We start from the raw sequence: 19836 nt of genomic DNA on the forward strand, positions 1-19836 counted from the left end.
GGCCGCGGAGAGGTCTAGGAGGATGAGGGCCGCTGTTTCTCCGTTGTCAAGCAGTGCTCGGATGTCATCGGTGGCTGCGATCAGGGTGGTCTCGGTGCTGTGGTTGGCTCGGAAGCCAGACTGCGAGGGGTCGAGGGATCCGTTCGTCTCGAGGAAGGCGGCCAGCTGCTTGTTGACGGTCTTCTCAATGACTTTTGCAGGGAACGGGAGCAGCGAGATGGGGTGGTAGTTCTTGAGGTCGGTGGGGTCGGCTGATGGCTTCTTTAGTAGAGCGCTGAGTTCGGCGTGCTTCCAGCTCTCCGGGAAGGTCGCGGTGTCGAAGGAGGTGTTGATGATTTCCCGCAGGTGGGGTGCGATGACAACGTCGGCCTTGTTGAAGACGTGGTGAGGGCAGGGGTCGGTCGGAGATCTGGAGTGGATGGAGTTCATCGTGCGGACGGTATCTTCGGTGCTGATCGGGGTCCAGGCGCAGAGGGTGGTGGTGGGGGGCGGTGGTTTGGACGTGGCGTGCGTCGGTTGGGTGCTGAAGCTGTTGTGTATGTCCGCGATCTTGTTGTGGAAGTAGGAGGCGAAGGAGTTGCAGAGGTCTTGCGAAGGGGTGATGTCGTTGTTTCCGGCGTTGGGGTTGGAGAGCTCTTTGACGATGTTGAAGAGTTCCTTGCTGTTGTGTGCGTTGTTGTCCAGTCGTTCCTTGAATGCAGTTTTCTTGATTGCGCGGATGAGTTGGTGGTGTTTTCGGGTGGCGAGTTTGAGGGCAGTCATGTTGTCAGCTGTTGGGTCTCTGCGCCAGGTTCTCTCGAGGGCTCGGCAGTTCTTCTTGGAGCTCTTGAGTTCGTCGGTGAACCATGGGGCTTTCTTGCTGCCGGGTCTGCTAGGCGGAGTCCTCAGGGGGGCGAGGTCGTCTGCGCAGTCGCTGATCCATTTCGTGAGGTTGGTGGCCGCTTGGCTGGGGTTCGTTGCGCTGGTGGGTGGGTTCTTGCTCAGGGAAGTTGCGAGCTGGTCGGCTGTGATCTTGTTCCAGCTTCTGCGTGCAACCTGTTGCTGTTGGTGGTGGATCGTGGTCCTTTTGAAGCTGAAGTGGACGCAGCTGTGGTCCGTCCAGTGGAGTCCGGTGGCGTGGCTGAAGGCGATGTCCTTGCTGGATGAGAAGACTGGGTCGAGTGTGTGTCCGGCGTAGTGGGTGGGGGAGGTCACCAGCTGCTTGAGTCCGAGGTTTGCGAGGTTGTCCAGCACGGTGGTGGTGTTGCGGTCGTTGTTGTTCTCCAGGTGGAAGTTGAGGTCCCCGAGGAGGATGTAGTCAGCGGAGGGGAGGGCGTGCGGGCTGATGAAGTCGGCGATGTCTTCGCTGAATTGTGTTCGAGGTCCCGGGGGTCTGTAGATGAGGGTGCCTCTGAGGGTGGTCTTGGGGTTGATGTGGACTTGGAAGTGCAGGTGCTCGGCGGATGCGAGGGTGTCGTCGGTGTTGGTCGTGATGCGGATGGTGTTCCTGTGGATGATGGCGATGCCTCCTCCGGTCTGGTTGATGCGGTCCCTTCGGATGATCTTATAGCCGTCTGGGATGGCGATGGCGATGTCGGGCGCTGAAGAGGCGTTCATCCAGGTTTCCGTGAGAAAGGCGACGTCTGGTGAGGTAGTGTCGAGCAGATTCCAGAGCTCAATGGAGTGTCTGTGGACGGAGCGGGTGTTGAGCAGGATGCACTTGAGGAGGCTGCTGCTGTTGTTCGTCTTGGTCTTGGTCGGTGCAGGAGTAGTGCAGGTTCAGATGCAGGTGCAGGTTGTTTATCCTCTAAGAATATCTTGAGTTCAGTAGAGTGTTTTGGGAATGATCTACAATTAAGCAAAAACATTTTATACGTAAAAGGTGGCTGTGAGTTAGGCGATCTCTTCGGGGTAGGGAACAGTCTAAAGGGACATTGCGTACAGCGAGAATGGCCATTCAAAGGGCACATGGAATGTCGTCAACTATCTTCGCACAGACTCCTTAACTTAAGAAGTTGAAAGGAGGAGTAGGAATAGGTGCAGGGCATGTTACCTGAGGGGCGAGAGGCAGAGGTTATGGCCCCTGGCCCCGGTCGGGCGCAGACGAACTTGCCTTGGGTGCGACAGTGGCGCACCCGCTGCGCGCGTCTGTGTTGTCTGTGTGCCTCAATCACGAAGGTTACGGTCCCACCTAATGCTGAGATACCAACATTTGCTAATTTCAAAGTAAGTGCATTTCTGCAATTCTCCGAAATCATAAGAGCTCCTTCCTGCTCTCCTTCTTCTGCTGCATGTGCATTTACTGCTGCTGCAGCGCCACCGTCGACAGACATTTCTTAAAAGTTGTTTAACCGGAAAGAGGTAACGCTTTTTATGCACAATACAGGGAATTATAATCCTTCAAGCTTGGCTGTACCTACAGCTAATACATAGGATATACCTACTAAGCTGTAGCAGATTTTTCCCTTCCCACTCTAGACGTCTCTGGGTGTTTTTATGAGTAGGTGATCTTTGAGACAGCACGACTGAACTACTCAGATTTTACCATTAAATTAGTACCAAAACACATTGGGCGCCATGTCGTGTTGTTCCTACAACTCTGCAGGATCTGCGAATTGCTTGGATAAAATAAACTAAGGGATTTGTGTCTCGACTGATTCCAGACACCCCCGTATGATATGTTAGCGCTATAGATCAGCTAGCGCACAGTGCCACTATAAGCCCACAACCCTTTGGTCCCCTGAGAAAGGTCAGGCAACAAATCTTCAGGACAGGAATCAGGACAAGATAGTGGAACTCTCTAGACCTGACAAACATGTTGCACCCCTTTCTGACACTCTCTTCCTCCTCGAGATTCTTCTGCGATCTTCTTCTAACCAATGGCTTCAGATAGGTAATTTTCTATTTGAATCTACTTCATCATCTCACAGCATCAGCATCACCGACAATTCCGACAGCATCTCCCCTTGCAGTATTTTCTCAGGATCACGCACCCCCAACTAACTAAAACTACGTCAATTACACCTTTTAGGATTCATGTACCACCCCTTAAAGTTGCAATATCGTAAAAATACTAATTCTAATTGGACAGGCAAGGGGCATTAGGTCATCACACCATGATGGCATAACACTTTTCTTTGTTCATAAACCCATCTCCTCATTATTTATTCACTTTATTGAGTCCCCATACGGATTTCATTAAACTTGCAACAATATTTCGACAATGTCCATATGATTTCCTTGTTTGCCCTCATGACTTCTGAGTTCCCAGAGTCCAGCAGTTAGTGGCCTTGGATGCAGTCCAACATGGGATCATCCTTCCAGGGCAAGTATTGTTCAGCCATGCGCAATAGGCTTTCACTTAAACACTCGAGTCATGGTAAGAAGGCCCAAATACGAACTAATGAAAAGGTCAAAGAGAGAAAATATTAATTTAACAAATAAAATGGTTTCACTGTATACCACCCAACTCTACTCTATTACCCTTTATTTATTAGTACTTTCCCCGCATTAGCTTTTAGTAAATAAAGCAATTCTAATCAGCAAAGCAAGTGTCATGCATGTGGGTCTTAAAGACGCGATTTTAGTGCGTTCTGCTCATGCGCGCAAAATTCCCTCCAAGCTGTTAAACGTCACATTGCGTAGATGCAGTTGACGCATGCGCAGTAAAGTTTAACCTGTTAGAGCCGCGTTTTAGTCCTCTATTCGTATTAATGGTCAGTAAACCCATAGGCAATCTTCTCTATTCTCAATGTTGATAAAAAGTGTGATGATTATTCACAAGACACAATTAGTATTTATTGTTAATAAGTTAAACAAGAGTATTGAGTTCGAGCAAGTCTCTTAGGACCGAGTCCTTGCTCCATCAATGTATATGGATGGGAATCCAAGAATTCCCCTGGGAAAGAGCCAGCCCCATTAACTGATAGGAGAGAATGAAGGACCTGGCTTTGGTTTTAAGTAGGACACTCCGCAAGGGATGTCAGACCACTGCGCGATGGAGCCTCTGCAGGCTGGGACCGCAGCGTCCAGTGTCACATGGAAGCTTTCTCCACTAGTTTACCCAGCAAAGATGTGGAGCTTATATAGCCAAACGGTACTCTCAGAGAATCTACCTAAAATGGTACTGTGGGCCTGTCATTCAAGGGTGATGCTAGTGAGGACCCTTATACAGTGTTATTGCACAGAAGATGGCAATCCTGCTGTGAGACTCCTCATGCATAATAAATGAGGCTGGCTTTTCGAAGAAAACCACAGAACATTTATTCAGCACATAACTACACAAAAGGTGAGTGCCAAACTGTTATGTAAAACAAGGTAGGACAAATGTAGGTAAAAAGTTGTTTATTTACCAAAGCCTATTTTGGGTTACGTTGGGGATCATAACAACTGCCTTTAGCGTTATTGTTCTGTATGAATGATTGCTCTGTGTCAGGTTCTGGTGTCGTACCTTATCTCGGCCGTATTAGCAATTTTCTGACCAACGACAAATGAAGTTTTCTGTAGGGCTTTCATCATCTTCGAAAGTCTTACGCTGGCTGGAGTTGCTCTTTGACGCCGCATACGGCAAACGTAGATTCTCACTACGACAGAGGCACATGTGGCATGCACGACCAGTTTGCTGAACCTTGGCAAACTCTCTGGGAGTGCACTCTCGACTCTTCTGGTTGCGGGGTTGACGTAGCCCCTATCTCGTCACCAGTTATAGCATCCTCCCCGGCCCGGTAGCATGCGAAAGAATTACGTCACACACAGAGCTTGTTATTACACGTCTTTATTCTTCAGAATGTAACCGTTAACTGAAACATAATGCGTCATTAATTTTATGAACCATACCCAATCACTTACGTCACCAGACTATGGAGTCTGTCAGCTACCATAGGGGTCCCGCACTCTATAACACACAAGACACTACAGGAACAATTATGAAGAAGAGATGACAGATGAGTTAGCCAAGAACTTAACTAAAACACAGCGTGTTAAGTTTTGTCTAAAGTGCAAATGTGAAGGGACAGAGCTAAAAGGTAATGAAAGAGCACTCCAGAGCTTTGAGGCCAAAACAGGAAAAGCACAACCACCTTTCCAACTTTTTCTAAATGTGGGAATAATTAATTATCTGTAGGAGAATGGAGATGAATCCTGGAGTGAGAATAGGTATTCATGCATTGACAGAAATGAGTGAGCGAACAAATATTTATAAAGCAGAACTGCGACCTCAAGGGTGGTACCATGTTATGCTTGATGGCATATGCAGAGCACTGTAAAGGTGACGCGGGATTGAAAGCGAAGCCCATTAAGAGGGGTAACTTGACAATGATCGGGTGCCAGGGAGATATGTTGGCTGTTTAGATTTGAATTGCTTCAGATCTCTGCAGCAGTGTTGATTTGATTGCAATAGTCCAGTCTGAAGCCAGTCAGTCCAGATATTGCAGTGCAGTGACTGCAGACACCACAAAAGCCCAGTTGGAGGTAAAAGCAGCTACTTGAGTATTCATCTGTATTAAGGCATCAGTATGGAATGCCAATCTTTTTACCAAGTTTGATGGGGTGGAACAAGGAACAAAATTGTAGACCACAGAGAAAAGTGCAATAGAGAGGAGCATTTGCCAGTGATCTGAACGTCTGTTTTGCCGGTGTCTAGTGGCCCATGCATTATCTAAAGTAATTGGTTCTTGCCACACCGACCACTGAATCTAATCAACATTTGTGTATCATCAGTTGACATGTATATTATAAGCCTGTGAGATTGGATTAGGGTATCCAGGAATCTAACAGAAACACAGATGAGTTACAAATTGACAGAAAAGGGCCTAGATATTCTTCTTTGGATTCCACCAGAAAGGACGGAGATGGACCACTTGGCCATCGTCCCACCTATACTGGCTTCATGAAGTTTCTGAATCAGTAGATAATGGTGGACAGCTTTGAATGCCGCTGATGTAGTAAAGTCACGTCATTGGCACTGTCGACATCCGCAGCCATTCTAAGGTGATCAGCACTGCAAGGATAACAGCTCTAGTTCTTCTGTTTGACCGAAATGTGCCATCTCAGGTGTTATTTGATTCTAGGAGAGTTTGGAATTGCTTTGTTGCGGCGGATTCAATAATTTTGGCAGCTATTGGTATAGACCAAATAAAAGTTAAAAGTATTTAGAAGGATCTAGCCCAGGTTTTGTTGATAATAGAGGGAGAAAGTATCATAAGTTGAAAGCTGCTTGGGCCGTGACTTGTATAAGTGATGGATTAAAAATGTTGAGTAGTAGATGTTCAGTAGTAGTTCTTGGAGGAGAAGAAATCCACTAAGTCATTGCACAGGTTTTGAGAAAAATGTTGAGTCAAATGACTCCAGGCAAAGAAGACCTTTCTGAGATAACTTTAAATAATAGTTTTTGTGTATTTTGGCCATCAAAATGTAAGTGTTTAAATTGCCTTTTTATGACAATGACATAGGTTTAGAGTAGCAGGAATTAAGTGTGGCATTGTAGTGTTGGGTGGTGGTCGGAATACACATGACCCCAATTAAGAAGGTATTTATTAAGTTTGTAGAACACACCTCACCTGGAGCAGATGTAACCTGTTAACCCTGTTCTCACGGAGCTAACCATTGTGCTTAGAAGACCCACACCTTGGCACTCCAGGGCCTCCCTTCATGTTTGCTGATCTCACTGAGCTATCTGCCTTAGTGCCCCCACATCCTGTTTTAATATATTAAAGGCACTTTTAGATATCGTTAGAGCTTTAACTGTTGTGTCTAAAGCAGGAACTCACACTCCAAATACTGAATCTTATTTCAAATAAGGGTTTTATGTGATGTTCATCCTTTGTTCCTGTAGCTGCAATTGCTCTTTAATACAAAGATGATTTTTGTGTTATTACAGGTGTAATAATGTGAAGATTCAGTGCCCAGAGGTGGTGAAGCACTATAAAGGTAAAAATAATTGTGATGATTATCTGTGTATGTTACTGTTCATGAAAATTATATGGTATGTGTTGCTCGAATGTGAATTTATTTTTTTTAAAAATGAAAGACAAGAGGCGTTTGGCAAAACAAGAACAGTTGTTTAATTAAACACAGCGGACGAGAGATAAGGCAGCAGAGTGGGTGTCTGAAAACAGTTTGAAATCACATTGGTTTTGGCCATCATTTCATACTTACATGAAGCATCGTAAAACGATTTATGCATTTCTTTGGCAACTGAAATATAGGCCTAGTCACAGGGCCATAAAGCAGGGGTTTGATAAGAAGCGCTGGTGGGCCTCCTCCTTGTGTGAAGGTACTGTAGGGCCAGTGAGTATGTCTCCAGATGTTTGGTTATGAAGAGCATGCGAGCAATGTGTGTAATGTGCATGCTGTGTTCTGATTGCCTGTGTGTTCCTAACTTAATCTTGCATCTGACTTGATGGTGTTTTTAAGAACGCGTGCCCCTCCGGCCAAACGTGTTTTATTGGGGCCAATCTCCTGAGACCATTGCGGTGTTGCTGCCTGTCTGTGGGATCAATCTGGGTTTTCCTGTGCGTGCATTCTGTCTAAGAGTTACATGTCCTCCACATTTGATCTGTCCATCAGTTGCTTCAGGCCTAGGTTACAGGGCCTGCCTAACCACGTATTTCTGACTCTGGTTTGAGGAGGAGATCATATTGAGTAAATTCAACAACAGAGATGCAAGTTTGTTTTATATGTACATATATCATGGTGTAAATCGACATCGTATTGTCCAATATTAGCATATGATTATATGCTTGATATAACACACAAGTGCCACTATAACAAAACATCAGCCTATGATAACAGACAAGACAAACTATTAACCAATTCAGCTCAAGACAACACAAACAGAATAAGTTCTAGAATTCACTGAAGTATCAAATGTATACCTCTAATCACCTTTGTCTCATCTTTGGAATATTCCCAGGCGTCAGACTAGAGCTAGCAAATTTCAAGGAGTCCCCTTCTGCGCTGGTAGGTATTTTGTGACTTCTCACCAACATCGTACTGCTCCGGAAGTGACGTGCAGAGATGCATATCACTCATGCACGCTGTTGTTCTTTCTTTACCACCAAACATGGATCTGCAGATATCCCTCAAAATTCTAAAGTAAATCCAGTGTGCAAAGAAATTGTGACCCTATAAAACTACCGATTCAAGCCCTGTAGGGACTGATGCAAGCAAATCTCTGTGTCATATCCCCATCATTTATGTCTTTTGTGCATGGGGTTAGAACACGACTCTGAGGCTTGTAGCGACTGCACCAGGATGATTCTACAGGACATCTGGAAACGTGAGGTGAACGGTGTGATGCCAAACAAGCCCTGTAGGGACTGATGCAAGCAAATCTCTGTGTCATATCCCCATCATTTATGTCTTTTGTGCATGGGGTTAGAACACGACTCTGAGGCTTGTAGCGACTGCACCAGGATGATTCTACAGGACATCTGGAAACGTGAGGTGAACGGTGTGATGCCAAACAACGGAAAACTCCACATTGTGACTGGTCAAAAGGAAGGTCCCGTTCCCACTCCTGAACCCTTTCCCACTGCAGATCATCATTGTGGTTGAAGTTATCAAGTAAGCCATAAAAGAAGCAGAAGAAATGAAAGTGGGCCTCTTCCTGTACTCTCGAACACCAGAGAAGGAGCATGGGTGTAAACATACCCCTCATTTCTCCACCAAACATGATCTCCTTTGGAGTCAATTTAAAGTCTCGTTGCAAGGCAACTTGAGTTTTCAGGTCCATCGAAGACACAGTGAATACAAGACTTTTGAGAGGCCTTATGCTCTGTCAATGCCAGTTTTTTGCTTGGCCGTTATTACCACACACTTTGTGACTTTGTTGCCCAGGTTTTGTCTGTTGTATCTAAAAACGGACGCCCTACCATCACACACGGCCATGAGGCAGCAACATTCACTATTAGATGTTTGTTGGACACTATAGACTGCCAAGGCTGACTGCTTAGGCTGGGCAGTAGGTGTTCATACGTCATGGCTGGATTAGATCCACAGGCTTCTCTGGGGACTTCAAGTCTTCACTTATTGACATTACCTTGCCTCTTTAGCAAAAGAACAGACTAGGCCCTCAAGCAATTTAAGAAGAGCAGGGCCACAGCTTGCTCTTTGGGCCTGTCTGCTCTGGTGTGACAGTTCCCGCAGTTTTATCCCTTCAATAGCTATAGTAGGGGCTTCCAACACCGCCAGCCCCAACTTGTTAAACTTGTTAAACCCGTCTAGCAGACCTCAAAGCCATGCTGAGACCGACACTGTGGTTCACAAAAACAATGTGGACAACAGGGGAGGTGTGCAGCTCACTCCCATCTCCTCCAGCTGCAGTAGTCACAAAGGCTATTCAGTGTGTTGATCTAGGCACACAGCCACAGTGTCAATTTCCAGCATTTTCTCCCCTGGTGGCAAATAATGACTTGGGACAAGTGGGTTCTGCAGATAGTTGGGCTAAGGTTTCGCCCTCCCATTCACCTCCAGCGCACTGCTTCTTCCATCACCCTCAAGCAGCTGAAGGAGGATCATCTGTCCCTTATGCAGCAGGAAATGCAGCCCCTTTTGGCCAAAGGGGCAATAGAGAGAGTAACCGCATCAGAAGAAGGCACTGGTTGCTACTCCCTCTACTGCCGAACAACTGAGGCCTTCATTCTTTTTAGACCTTTCTCGCCTCAGTTCCTTTTTACAATTCAAGATATTTAAACTGGCCCAGATCCTTTCTGCCTTTGATCCTGGAGACTAGATGGTAGAGTTTGACCTGCAGGGCACTTATTTCCACATGTTCATTCTTCAAGCTATCAGTCACTCTAAGCAGTTCACAGTAGGGCAAGAGCTTTTTACAGGTTGCTTTGCTCCCCTTTGGCCTCGCCAGTGCCCTTCTGGAGTTCATGAAAGGGATAGCAGTCTTTGCAGCACATCTTCGGAGGTCACGGATCCCAGTCTTCTTGAGGACTGGCTATTGAAGGCAGGTTCACACCAGAGGGTCTTCACCCACCTCCAGACCAACACAAATGAAGGGGTCCATTAGGATGGCGGACGGAACGCCACCGCCATGCAGGCGGTGGCGATCTGTCCGCCATCCTTGCCCGTCCGCCACCTTTCTTCCCCCCCGCCATATTACAATGGCGGGGGGGACCGTGGCGGAGGGAAGACCGTCCGCCGCTTTTCCGCTGTGGTCGCCTTGCGACCGCGGCGGGAAAGGCCTGATATGGTGGCGGTGTCTATCAGACACCGCCAGCCATATAAGGATGGCCTGGGAGGAATGCCTTTCCGTGGCGGCAATGCCGCCATGAAAAGGCATACAGTTCCTGCTTTGGGGGCCTGTTGCGGGCCCCCAGGGTGAAGGGGGTGGGGGTGCACATGGGGGGTACCTATGGTACCCCCCTGCGTTTCACAGCACAACATGGCAGGCACCGCGCGGTGCCTGTCATGTTGTGCTGTGAAACGCACAACAAACATTTTTCACATTGCGGCGGCCAGTGCTTTAAGCACCGTCTGCCGCAATGTTAAAAATGCGGCATGCACCCGCCACTGTGGCGAGTGCATCCTAATTGGGGGCACCGTTCCTCCGCCCTTGTGGCAGACGGTACCGGCCCCGACAGGATGGCGAACGGACTTTGCATAAGTCACACCAAACTCCTTCACAGATTCTCCCTTTCATCAGACCTATTCTGGACATGGTACAATTGTGTGCCGTCTGTGTAAATCGCAGATAATCTCTGTTAGCATAAGCTGAAGCCATTTTTGTTGTGGCATCCATTTTGTTAGCCATGTGATTCTGCCGTCTTCACTGTTGTCTCCTTTTGTATTCTACTTGAGTCATCAACTGTAGTTAACTCCTTCAGTACTGAGCCAGAGCACTGTGTAAGCTCAGAAAGGCCTGTAGCTGCTAGAATGCACCTGTTTTAGAATGTAACTGTCAGGCTATTTCAACTGATGTAAGCATTTCTGTCTTTCCTCCCACTTTGCTGACTAAGTAATATTTGTCTGACCATGTTAGTCGATAGCTATTCCTGTGTATGCCTCTACCTTCTATTTGAGTCTCCATGTTTACTCAGAAACAAACACAGTACTAAAGCACCATGGTCTGTGCATTCAAGCCACTACCTCCTGGAGTACTTGAGAGTGCTGTGTGGACGTGGTCTCACTCATGAGTGAATAAACTTGTTATTTTGAATTCCAGCTTCAGTGCCAATCTCTTCTTTGTTGGTTTAAGGACCTGTGGAGAGATAAGGGTGAACCCCTGCACCGGTGAGCCCCTAAAAAGGCTCATTTCCACACTTCCTCCCAGAGTGGAAAGTCCAAGACATTCGGGCAATGATCCTGATATTTCAGCCTTTGTCCGGGATTTCAGTGAGCATGACTCTAAGGCTACTGGGGCTACTGGCTTCCTGCATCCTCCTGGTGAAGCATACCAGATGGCAAATGTAGGTGCTACAGTCGGCTCTAAAGTCCCAGTGGGTACAGCATCAGGGGAGATCTGTCCAATCAAGTCCAGAATTCAGGGGAGATTGCAAATAACCTGCAGTGGTGGTTGCTGGACTGCAGTTGGGTCAGTGGCAGACCTATGTCCGTACCCCACCCAGAGATAATAGTGCTGACAGACGTGTCACTTCTGGTTTGGGGAAGCTATCTGGGAGAGGTGGAGATCAGTGGTAATTGGTATCTGGGTGAAGCCCAACTCCATATCAACTTACTGGAGATGTGGACTATCCATTTTGATGTTGAAAGCCTTCCTTCCATCCATCAAAGGGAGGCTGGTGCAGGTGTTCATGGACAACAGCACGTCTCTGTGGTACTGCACCAAACACGGCAGGTTGGGACCCTGAGGTGCTATGCATCTGGAAGTTGTTGAATAACTAGGGGATTTTCATGGTGGCACAACACTTGGCAGAATTTCTAAATGGCAGAACTCAGTCGCTGCCTAGCATATCATGAATGGTGGCTACAACTGGAAATGGCACATAGTATATTCCACAAATATGGAGAACCTTGGCTTTATCTTTGAACCCCTGCCAAGAACATTTAATGCCAGCACTTTTGTGCATTGGAGCTACCAAGACGGCTCTCTCTCTCTCAGACTCATTCCACCTAGTGTGGAGCTCTGAAATTCTACTTCCCTTCCTGTCCCTAACTCTTCTGCCCCATGTTCTGAAAAAGATAAGGAACAACTGGGCTTAAGTCATCATAGTGGCACAGGATTGGGTCAGGAGACTGTGGTATCTGGAATCCTGGGCATGAGCGTCTATCCTCTGATCAGGCTGCCGCTTTAAGAAGGTCTTCTGTTGCAGCTGCAAGGCAGAGTTCTGTACCCGGGCCTGCACATCTTCATACTTGGAGAATGAGCAGCGTCAGTTGACTGCATTGGAACTCACTCCTGAAGTCGTTGTTGTCGTCTAGGCAACCAGGCATCCCTCTACAAGGTCAGTTTCTGCCTGCTGGTGGGACATGTTTTTGGTGTGGTTTGGTACTCAGCAGATATACCACTTCAAGCCGCTTTCTGTGTTGCCCCTAGCCTGACAAGGACTTGTTTGGGCACAGTTAAAGGTTATTTGTCTGCTCTCTTGGCTTTTTGCAGTTGCTGGAGAATCCCTCTTTATTTAAGCCACTTGTGATGCATGAGGGGGAGTGTTGGAAATTGGGTTTCTGGTTGGCAGAGGTATGCACCTTGTCCAAACAGGAAGAACGATCCTAGTCAGGATAAATCAGATAGAAACTATAAGAGTACCTGTGCTCGCCCTCTGGTAGCTTGGCACAGAGCAGCCAGGCTAATCTAAAGAGGTAATGTGTAAAGTATTTGTGCAACACAACACAAAGTAACATAATGAAAACATCACAAAAAGATTACACACTGGTTTAGAAAAATTTACAATAATTTTATAAATAATTAAATACCAAAATGACAAACATCCAATAAATACAAGTTGTTACGATTTTGTTAAAGAATAAAAAGAGTTCTAGCACTCAGAAGCAATATGTACCAATGGTCGTGCTGGATTTGGACAAAGTCAACATTTCAAGCCAACCTTGATGGAGCACAGGCTGGTGACAAAACCCTGCATGGCCAGTGAAAAGAGTGCCTTGATCTTGGTCGCTGAAATCAGACAACAGGAGATCACCCGTATACCCAGTTGAGACCTCGGTGATAAAGGTATGTAGCAAAAACAATGTCTCAACAAGTAATATTCGACAGACTGTTTATAAAACATGCACATATAGTTGCAAAAAAAGAAAAACAGGGAGACTCAGGGTTTGAGGGAGATGCAAGGAGCATTCTGTATTTAGAACATGTATGGACAAAGAAACAGCATCAGCACTGTTTACATTGAATGTGAGCGCAACCCGAAAGAACTTGTGCACATCCCTGCTCGTGAAAAACAAAACAAAGTGAACAGCAGAAGTGACACAGTGAAGAGCAGCGCAGGGCAGACAATAGTGGCCATATTTACAAGATACTTTTTGTTTTATGAGTAGTTATTCACAGAAATTCATTACAAAGAATTGACAATTTTGTGAACTAGAGAGTTGCGCTAAGAGTTGCGCGGGAAGGTCAAAGGCTTTTCGACCTGTAGTAAGTTGAGGCCATCTCCAGGACCAGGTTACAGATTTATTCGTGCTGATCTTGATAAAATCCAGGACAGTGAACAATTAACCTCGGAGATGGAATAGGGATGCCAAGGGTGAAGATGCACCACCAGCCAGGGTGCATTGGAGTAAATTTCAGGAAGCTGGAGGGACGTTAAGTCCTGGAGAATGGTTGGGGTCCAGCAGTGTTGGGTATAACAGGTGTCAAAACAGGGAAATCCGGTCTACGTAGATCTGGTGGTCAACACCCGGTGTCTTGTGGAGGGCGTTCAGGGGCACAGTATTGAATTCATGGGATAGGGTCAATTTCTTGTATTAGAGGTCCGGCAGGGTCCTCAGAGGAAGGGCGTGGTTGCAACAGCGATGCGTCTATTTCGAATATGAAGTGCCGAAGCGAAGAGGCATTGGTTCCGAGTGCGATGTGGAAATTTCTCCATGCAGTTGAAGGATGCGTTGATCTCTCCACACTGCTTCAGCTGCGATGCGCGGTTCCAAGGTCTTCCAAATCAGCTGTCCAGCAGTGTCAGTCCTTAAAGCAGCACAGCAGTTCTTCTGACCGAGTTTAGTTACAGGTCCAGAAGTGTCTGATTTGGTGGGAACAGAAACCCAATGCTTATACCCAGGTGTGCCTTTGAAGTGGGGGTGACTTCCAAGAATGGTCTTTGAAGTGCACAGAAGCCCTTTCTTCCCAGCCCTGGCTCCAGACTACCTGTAGGGTGTAATCCGTCCTTTGTGTGGGGACCAGGCACTACCTATTCAAGTGTAAGCATCAGCACCTTCCTCCCATTCTGCCCAGGATGAACAATCAAAATGCATAGGGGGACTCAGACACACCAAACCTCCCTGTGTTTGTGGCTGTCTAAAAGGAATGCACAGAGTAAAACTGTCACCCACCCTAAATGTGTATTGGACACAGGAACACAGAACTTTACGAGCAGAGAAATGTCCACTCTCTAAAAGTTATTGATAAAGGGGTGGGGCCCTCGTACAGACGACAAGGTCGGGCCTATCAAATTTTTAAACAACAAAATATATATCCCCGTCACTTGAATTGCTGCTTTTGACTTCAACAGGCTCAGGCCATTCTATCCTTTTAAATGGTCTGTAATATTTATTTACTTATCATTTTGTCTTTTTAAGGAAACATTCAAATAATTTGTTATTCATGTCCGAATAAGGAGTAAACCTGGAACACCTTTAGTAAACATACATTCAAATAACATAACAGACAATACAATACATACAATGCATTTGTGTGAGTAAAATACAACAATTGTGAAACCAGTCATTATTCAAAAACAAGCAGCAGCCCTTATCCCAATTTGTTTGTCAGATAGTAATTTCATGTATACAGAGCTGCTAGCCACAGGGGACACCATTTAAGATTGTGAGGGCAGACTTTTGTACCAAGCTGCTTCCCACAAGTAAGTGTGAATCAATTTAAGTCTTTCCCCCGGTGGCGGAAATTGCTGACACGTTTCGAGCCCTGTGACAATTCTTGGGGTTCTATTCAGGGCTTAGACTGGATATAATCTGTTGTGGGATTACAGTTTAAAAGTGTATTAAGGAATTTCCAATGTTAACCTGTGAGAGGAGTATACCTCACAGTAGTAAAAAACAAGTTTAGGTGTTTTTCACTTCTAGGACATGCAAGACTTAAAAGTACATTCCATGCTGTTTACTTACACAGCACCCTGCCCTGTGGGCTACCACAGGCCTACCTTAGGGATGGCTTTTGTATAATAAATAGGGAGTTTAAGGCTTGGCAGATAATTTTAAATGCCAAATCGACATGGCAGTAAAACTGCACACACAGGCTATTTAGTGACAGGCCTGAGACATGTTTAAAGGTCTGCTTGTGTGGGTGGCGCATTCAGTGCTGCAGTCCTTCAATAGAATGTAATTTTTTTACAAATATATGACGCATTTCTGCTGCCTCCTTGTGCTGGTGCACTATGTGCAGCGCAACGCAGCCCTCCTTGCACAATGGGGCAAGGGCGTCTGCGTTACAGGCAGGGTTGCTTTTGTTTAGGAAGGAACACAAAAACAGTCCTTAAAGGCATTTTTCCTTTTCTTTGTGTGCTGCTGAATGTATCATATATACGAAAAGGAAGTAACAATGGAAAATAAAGATATTTCTCCTCTTTACGACTGGGTCTGGGAGTCGCACAATTTTGACACATTCCCACGTTTACAACTCCATGTAAATCTGGAATCTGCCAAAGTCCCCGGGTGGATGCATCAGAACGCCCATACTCCACCCATGGAATGCATCTCTGCCACGATATGTGCTGCCTTCCATTACTATGGATTTACTAAACCATGCAGAGCCACGCAAGGTGGCTTTGCGTGGTTTAGTAAATACAATTAAACAGTGGCGGCCGCTAGCTGGGAAAAACGGTGCTGAGGGGTGGAGGAGGATAACAAAAACATGCCTGAATTCTGCCAGCTCGCTGCTTCTTCAAGTCTGAAACTTACACAGACTCCCAGAGTTCCCTGTGCCATTCCAGACGCTACTCTCATGCTTGTATTACACAGCATGAGAGAAGCATAGGAATTAGGCAGGGCGGGTTCCATGCTCCCCAAAGTGGTCACTCCTTTTCATGTTGGATAAAAACCATCCTTCTGGCATTCTTTGCTCCATCCTGCCACTCAGAAGACGAGGGGAGGCTCCATCTGCTGGATCCTAAAAAAGCTCTCCACTTTTATATTGATCCTACCAGGGACCTTCGTGTGAACGATCAGCTCTTTGTTGGATTCACTGGTTTTGTACATCAAATTCTGCTATGCACTGGCTAAGAAGCAGACCCCAGAAGGCTTGCAGGTTCATTCCTTCATAGCCTCAGGGGTCCACCCTTGGTGTGGTGATGTCTGTGCCTCAGGGGTCAACCCTGGGTGTGGTGATGTCTGTGCCTCAGGGGTCAACCCTGGGTGTGGTGATATCTGTGTCTCATGGGCCCTCCCTGGGTGTGGTGATATCTGTGCCTCATGGGCCCTCCCGGGTGTGGTGATATCTGTGTCTCATGGGCCCTCCCTGGGTGTGGTGATATCTGTGCCTCTGGGGCCCTCCCTGGGTGTGGTGATGTCTGTGCCTCAGGGGCCCTGCCTGGGTGTGGTGATATCTGTGCCTCAGGGCTCCACCCTGGGTGTGGTGATATCTGTGCCTCAGGGGCCCTTACTGGGTGTGGTGATGTCTGTGCCTCAGGGGTCCACCCTGGGTGTGGTGATATCTGTGCCTCAGGGGTCCACCCTGGGTGTGGTGATATCTGTGCCTCAGGGCCCCTCCCTGGGTGTGGTGATATCTGTGTCTCATGGGCCCTCCCTGGGTGTGGTGATATCTGTGCCTCAGGGGCCCCTCCCTGGGTGTGGTGATATCTGTGCCTCAGGGCCCCTCCCTGGGTGTGGTGATATCTGTGTCTCATGGGCCCTCCCTGGGTGTGGTGATATCTGTGCCTCAGGGGCCCCTCCTTGGGTGTGGTGATATCTGTGTCTCATGGGCCCTCCCTGGGTGTGGTGATATCTGTGCCTCATGGGCCCTCCCTTGGTGTGGTGATATCTGTTTCTCAGGGGTCCACCCTGGGTGTGGTGATATCTGTGCCTCATGGGCCCTCCCTGGGTGTGGTGATATCTGTGCCTCAGGGGTCCACCCTGGGTGTGGTGATATCTGTGCCTCAGGGGTCCACCCTGGGTGTGGTGATATCTGTGCCTCAGGGGTCCACCCTGGGTGTGGTGATATCTGTGCCTCAGGGCCCCTCCCTGGGTGTGGTGATGTCTGTGCCTCAGGGGCCCTCCCTGGGTGTGGTGATGTCTGTGCCTCAGGGGCCCTCCCGGGTGTGGTGATGTCTGTACCTCAGGGGTCCACCCTGGGTGTGGTTTTGTCTGTGCCTCAAGGAACTTCCCTGGGTGTGGTGATGTCTGTGCCTCAGGGGTCCACCCTGGGTGTGGATGATATCTGTGCCTCATGGGCCCTCCCTGGGTGTGGTGATATCTGTGCCTCAGGGGTCCACCCTGGGTGTGGTTATATCTGTGCCTTAGGGGTCCACCCTGGGTGTGGTGATGTCTGTGCCTCAGGGGTCCACTCAGGGTGTGGTGATGTCTGTGCCTCAGGGGTGCACCCTGGGTGTGGTTATATCTGTGCCTTAGGGGTCCACCCTGGGTGTGGTGATGTCTGTGCCTCAGGGGCCCTCCCGGGTGTGGTGATGTCTGTGCCTCAGGGGCCCTCCCGGGTGTGGTGATGTCTGTGCCTCAGGGGCCCTCCCGGGTGTGGTGATATCTGTGCCTCAGGGGTCCACCCTGGGTGTGGTGATGTCTGAGCCTCAGGGGTCCACCCTGGGTGTGGTGATGTCTGTTCCATCTAGTACAGGGCACTTCCTAGTGAAGTGTATATCTAGTACAGTGTACTCTATATTATAGTCTATCAGTTACTAAAGTGTAGTTTATAGTGCAGTGTTGAGTGCACAGTAACCTCTAGTTGTGTTCAACAGGGTGATGTTTGGTGTTACTTTGCTATCTATTACAGTGTGCTTTATAGTGTGTTGTGCAGTGTTCTGTCTAGCAAACTGTCTAATATTTTGTACTATCTAGTGCAGTGTACCCAGTGTATCATCATTTAGAGAGTGATGTTTAGTCCAATGTCCTTACTGGTACTGTATACAGTTTAGTGCATAGTGTTGTCTAGTACAGTGCACCATACACTCTCTAGCACACTTTGTTGTCTAGAACAGTGTGCTCTCTGGTACAACATTCCGTAGACTGTGCTGTGCATTGTAACATAGTGTACTGTCTAGTACAATCTTCTGGCTAGTGAGCTGTGCTGATTAGTTCACTGTACCATCCACTACAGTGGGGCTATCTAGTACAGTTTGATGGCTAATGCAGTGTGCAGTTTAATACTGTGTGCTATCCAGAACAGTGTATCGCCTAGAACAGTGTACCACCTAGTACAGTAAAACGCTAGTGCAGTGTGAGGACTAGTGCACTGTTTCTAGAGCAGAGTGCCTTCTAGTTCTGGGTGTTCTTTACCTAGTACAGTGTACCATCATGTACTTTAGGGTCACTAGTGTTGAATGCAGTGTAGTGCAGTGCGCTGTGTCTAGCAAAGGAATTGTCTATTGCAAAGTGTACCTCCTGGTACAGTGTGCCCTCTCATGCATAGAGCTGTTTAGTGCATCATGCAATTTTGTAAAGTGAGATTGCCAGTAGAATGTACTTTTGACTTAATTAAAAAAATTCCAACTCAACATTTTGGTAACATGCTATACACAGACTTGGTTTAAGCTAGAAACCCATTTCTGCACCTTAAATAGAGTCAAAAATACACCTTAAAAGGTACCCTCCCATGAATGTGCTAAACATAACAGCAATACTGTTTTTGTTTTAACCAAACCACAAGCAAGAATCCCTGTCGTAGCGTATTTGAAGCTGCCACCGTCATAATTTTACAAAAAGATAGCAACGATGACCCCTGGATCTAAAGTTTATATTAAAATACACGTTCAAATATTGCTTACAGCTTAACCTTTTTGACACACCCCATACAAATAATTTTGAATGGTTGAATGTAGCCGCTAACTCTTTAGCGTACAGTGCTTCTCAGAGTATTCCAGTTCACCTCAATCCAAGGTACCTTCAAGAAAAGCAAACTCATCAATCGCCTCTATTGCATTATCCAGGTCTTTTCTCTGAAGAGTTTTCCTCTTTCCCCGTTGAGCATATATATAGGCATCTTTCGCAATAGTTTCCACAAATAACTCCGTGGCCCGGGCGGTCAGCAGCACGGCCTCCTGGCTAGCCAATGTACTTACTAGTGCAGTGTACCTTCTAGTTGCTGTCTGTTACGCTGTACCATCTAGAACGGTGTGCTCTTTAGGGCTGTGCATTAATTAGCACTGTGTGTTGATTAGTACTGTGCACTACCAAGTGCAGTGTTTTGTCGATTACAATGTTATGTTTAGTACAATGTTCATTCTAGTCAGATAGGCTATATACTGAAAAGTGCTGTCTTGTAAAGTGGACCTTCTACTCAGTGTGCAGTGTGCTTCCTTATATTGTCTACCCACCAATTACAGTTCTCACTGGTGCAGTTTACGATCTAGTATGGGGAAGGCTCTAGTGCAGTGTGTTTTGTAATAGCAGTGCACCGTGTACTACAGGTTAATGTCTGAAAAAGTGTTCTTTTGAGTTTGTGTTGATTCGGAGTACAGTGCTGTCACTAGTGCAATGTTCTCTTTTGCAATGAGTACTGCCTGGTGCATTACACAACATATTGCACTGTATTGTTTA

At 47.0% G+C, this 19836-nt stretch overlaps 1 protein-coding gene across 5 annotated transcripts in view; it reads left to right on the plus strand.

Annotated features, from left to right (window-relative positions):
• Positions 1-19836, plus strand: part of LOC147710198 (E3 ubiquitin-protein ligase TRIM39-like) — a 257855-nt gene that overhangs the window by 214032 nt on the left and 23987 nt on the right. For 3 of the 5 annotated variants that reach the window (XM_086920884.1, XM_086920880.1, XM_086920879.1), the window contains one exon: positions 6857-6906. In XM_086920884.1, coding sequence (XP_086777010.1) covers positions 6857-6906 — 50 coding nt within the window. Of the gene's footprint in view, positions 1-568; positions 586-6856; positions 6907-19836 lie in introns of all 5 variants that reach the window. The other 2 variants (XM_086920882.1, XM_086920883.1) reach the window with 2 other exon arrangements.

This window comes from Lissotriton vulgaris, chromosome 5 (genome assembly GCF_964263255.1).
Source record: "Lissotriton vulgaris chromosome 5, aLisVul1.2, whole genome shotgun sequence".
NCBI lineage: Eukaryota > Metazoa > Chordata > Amphibia > Caudata > Salamandridae > Lissotriton > Lissotriton vulgaris.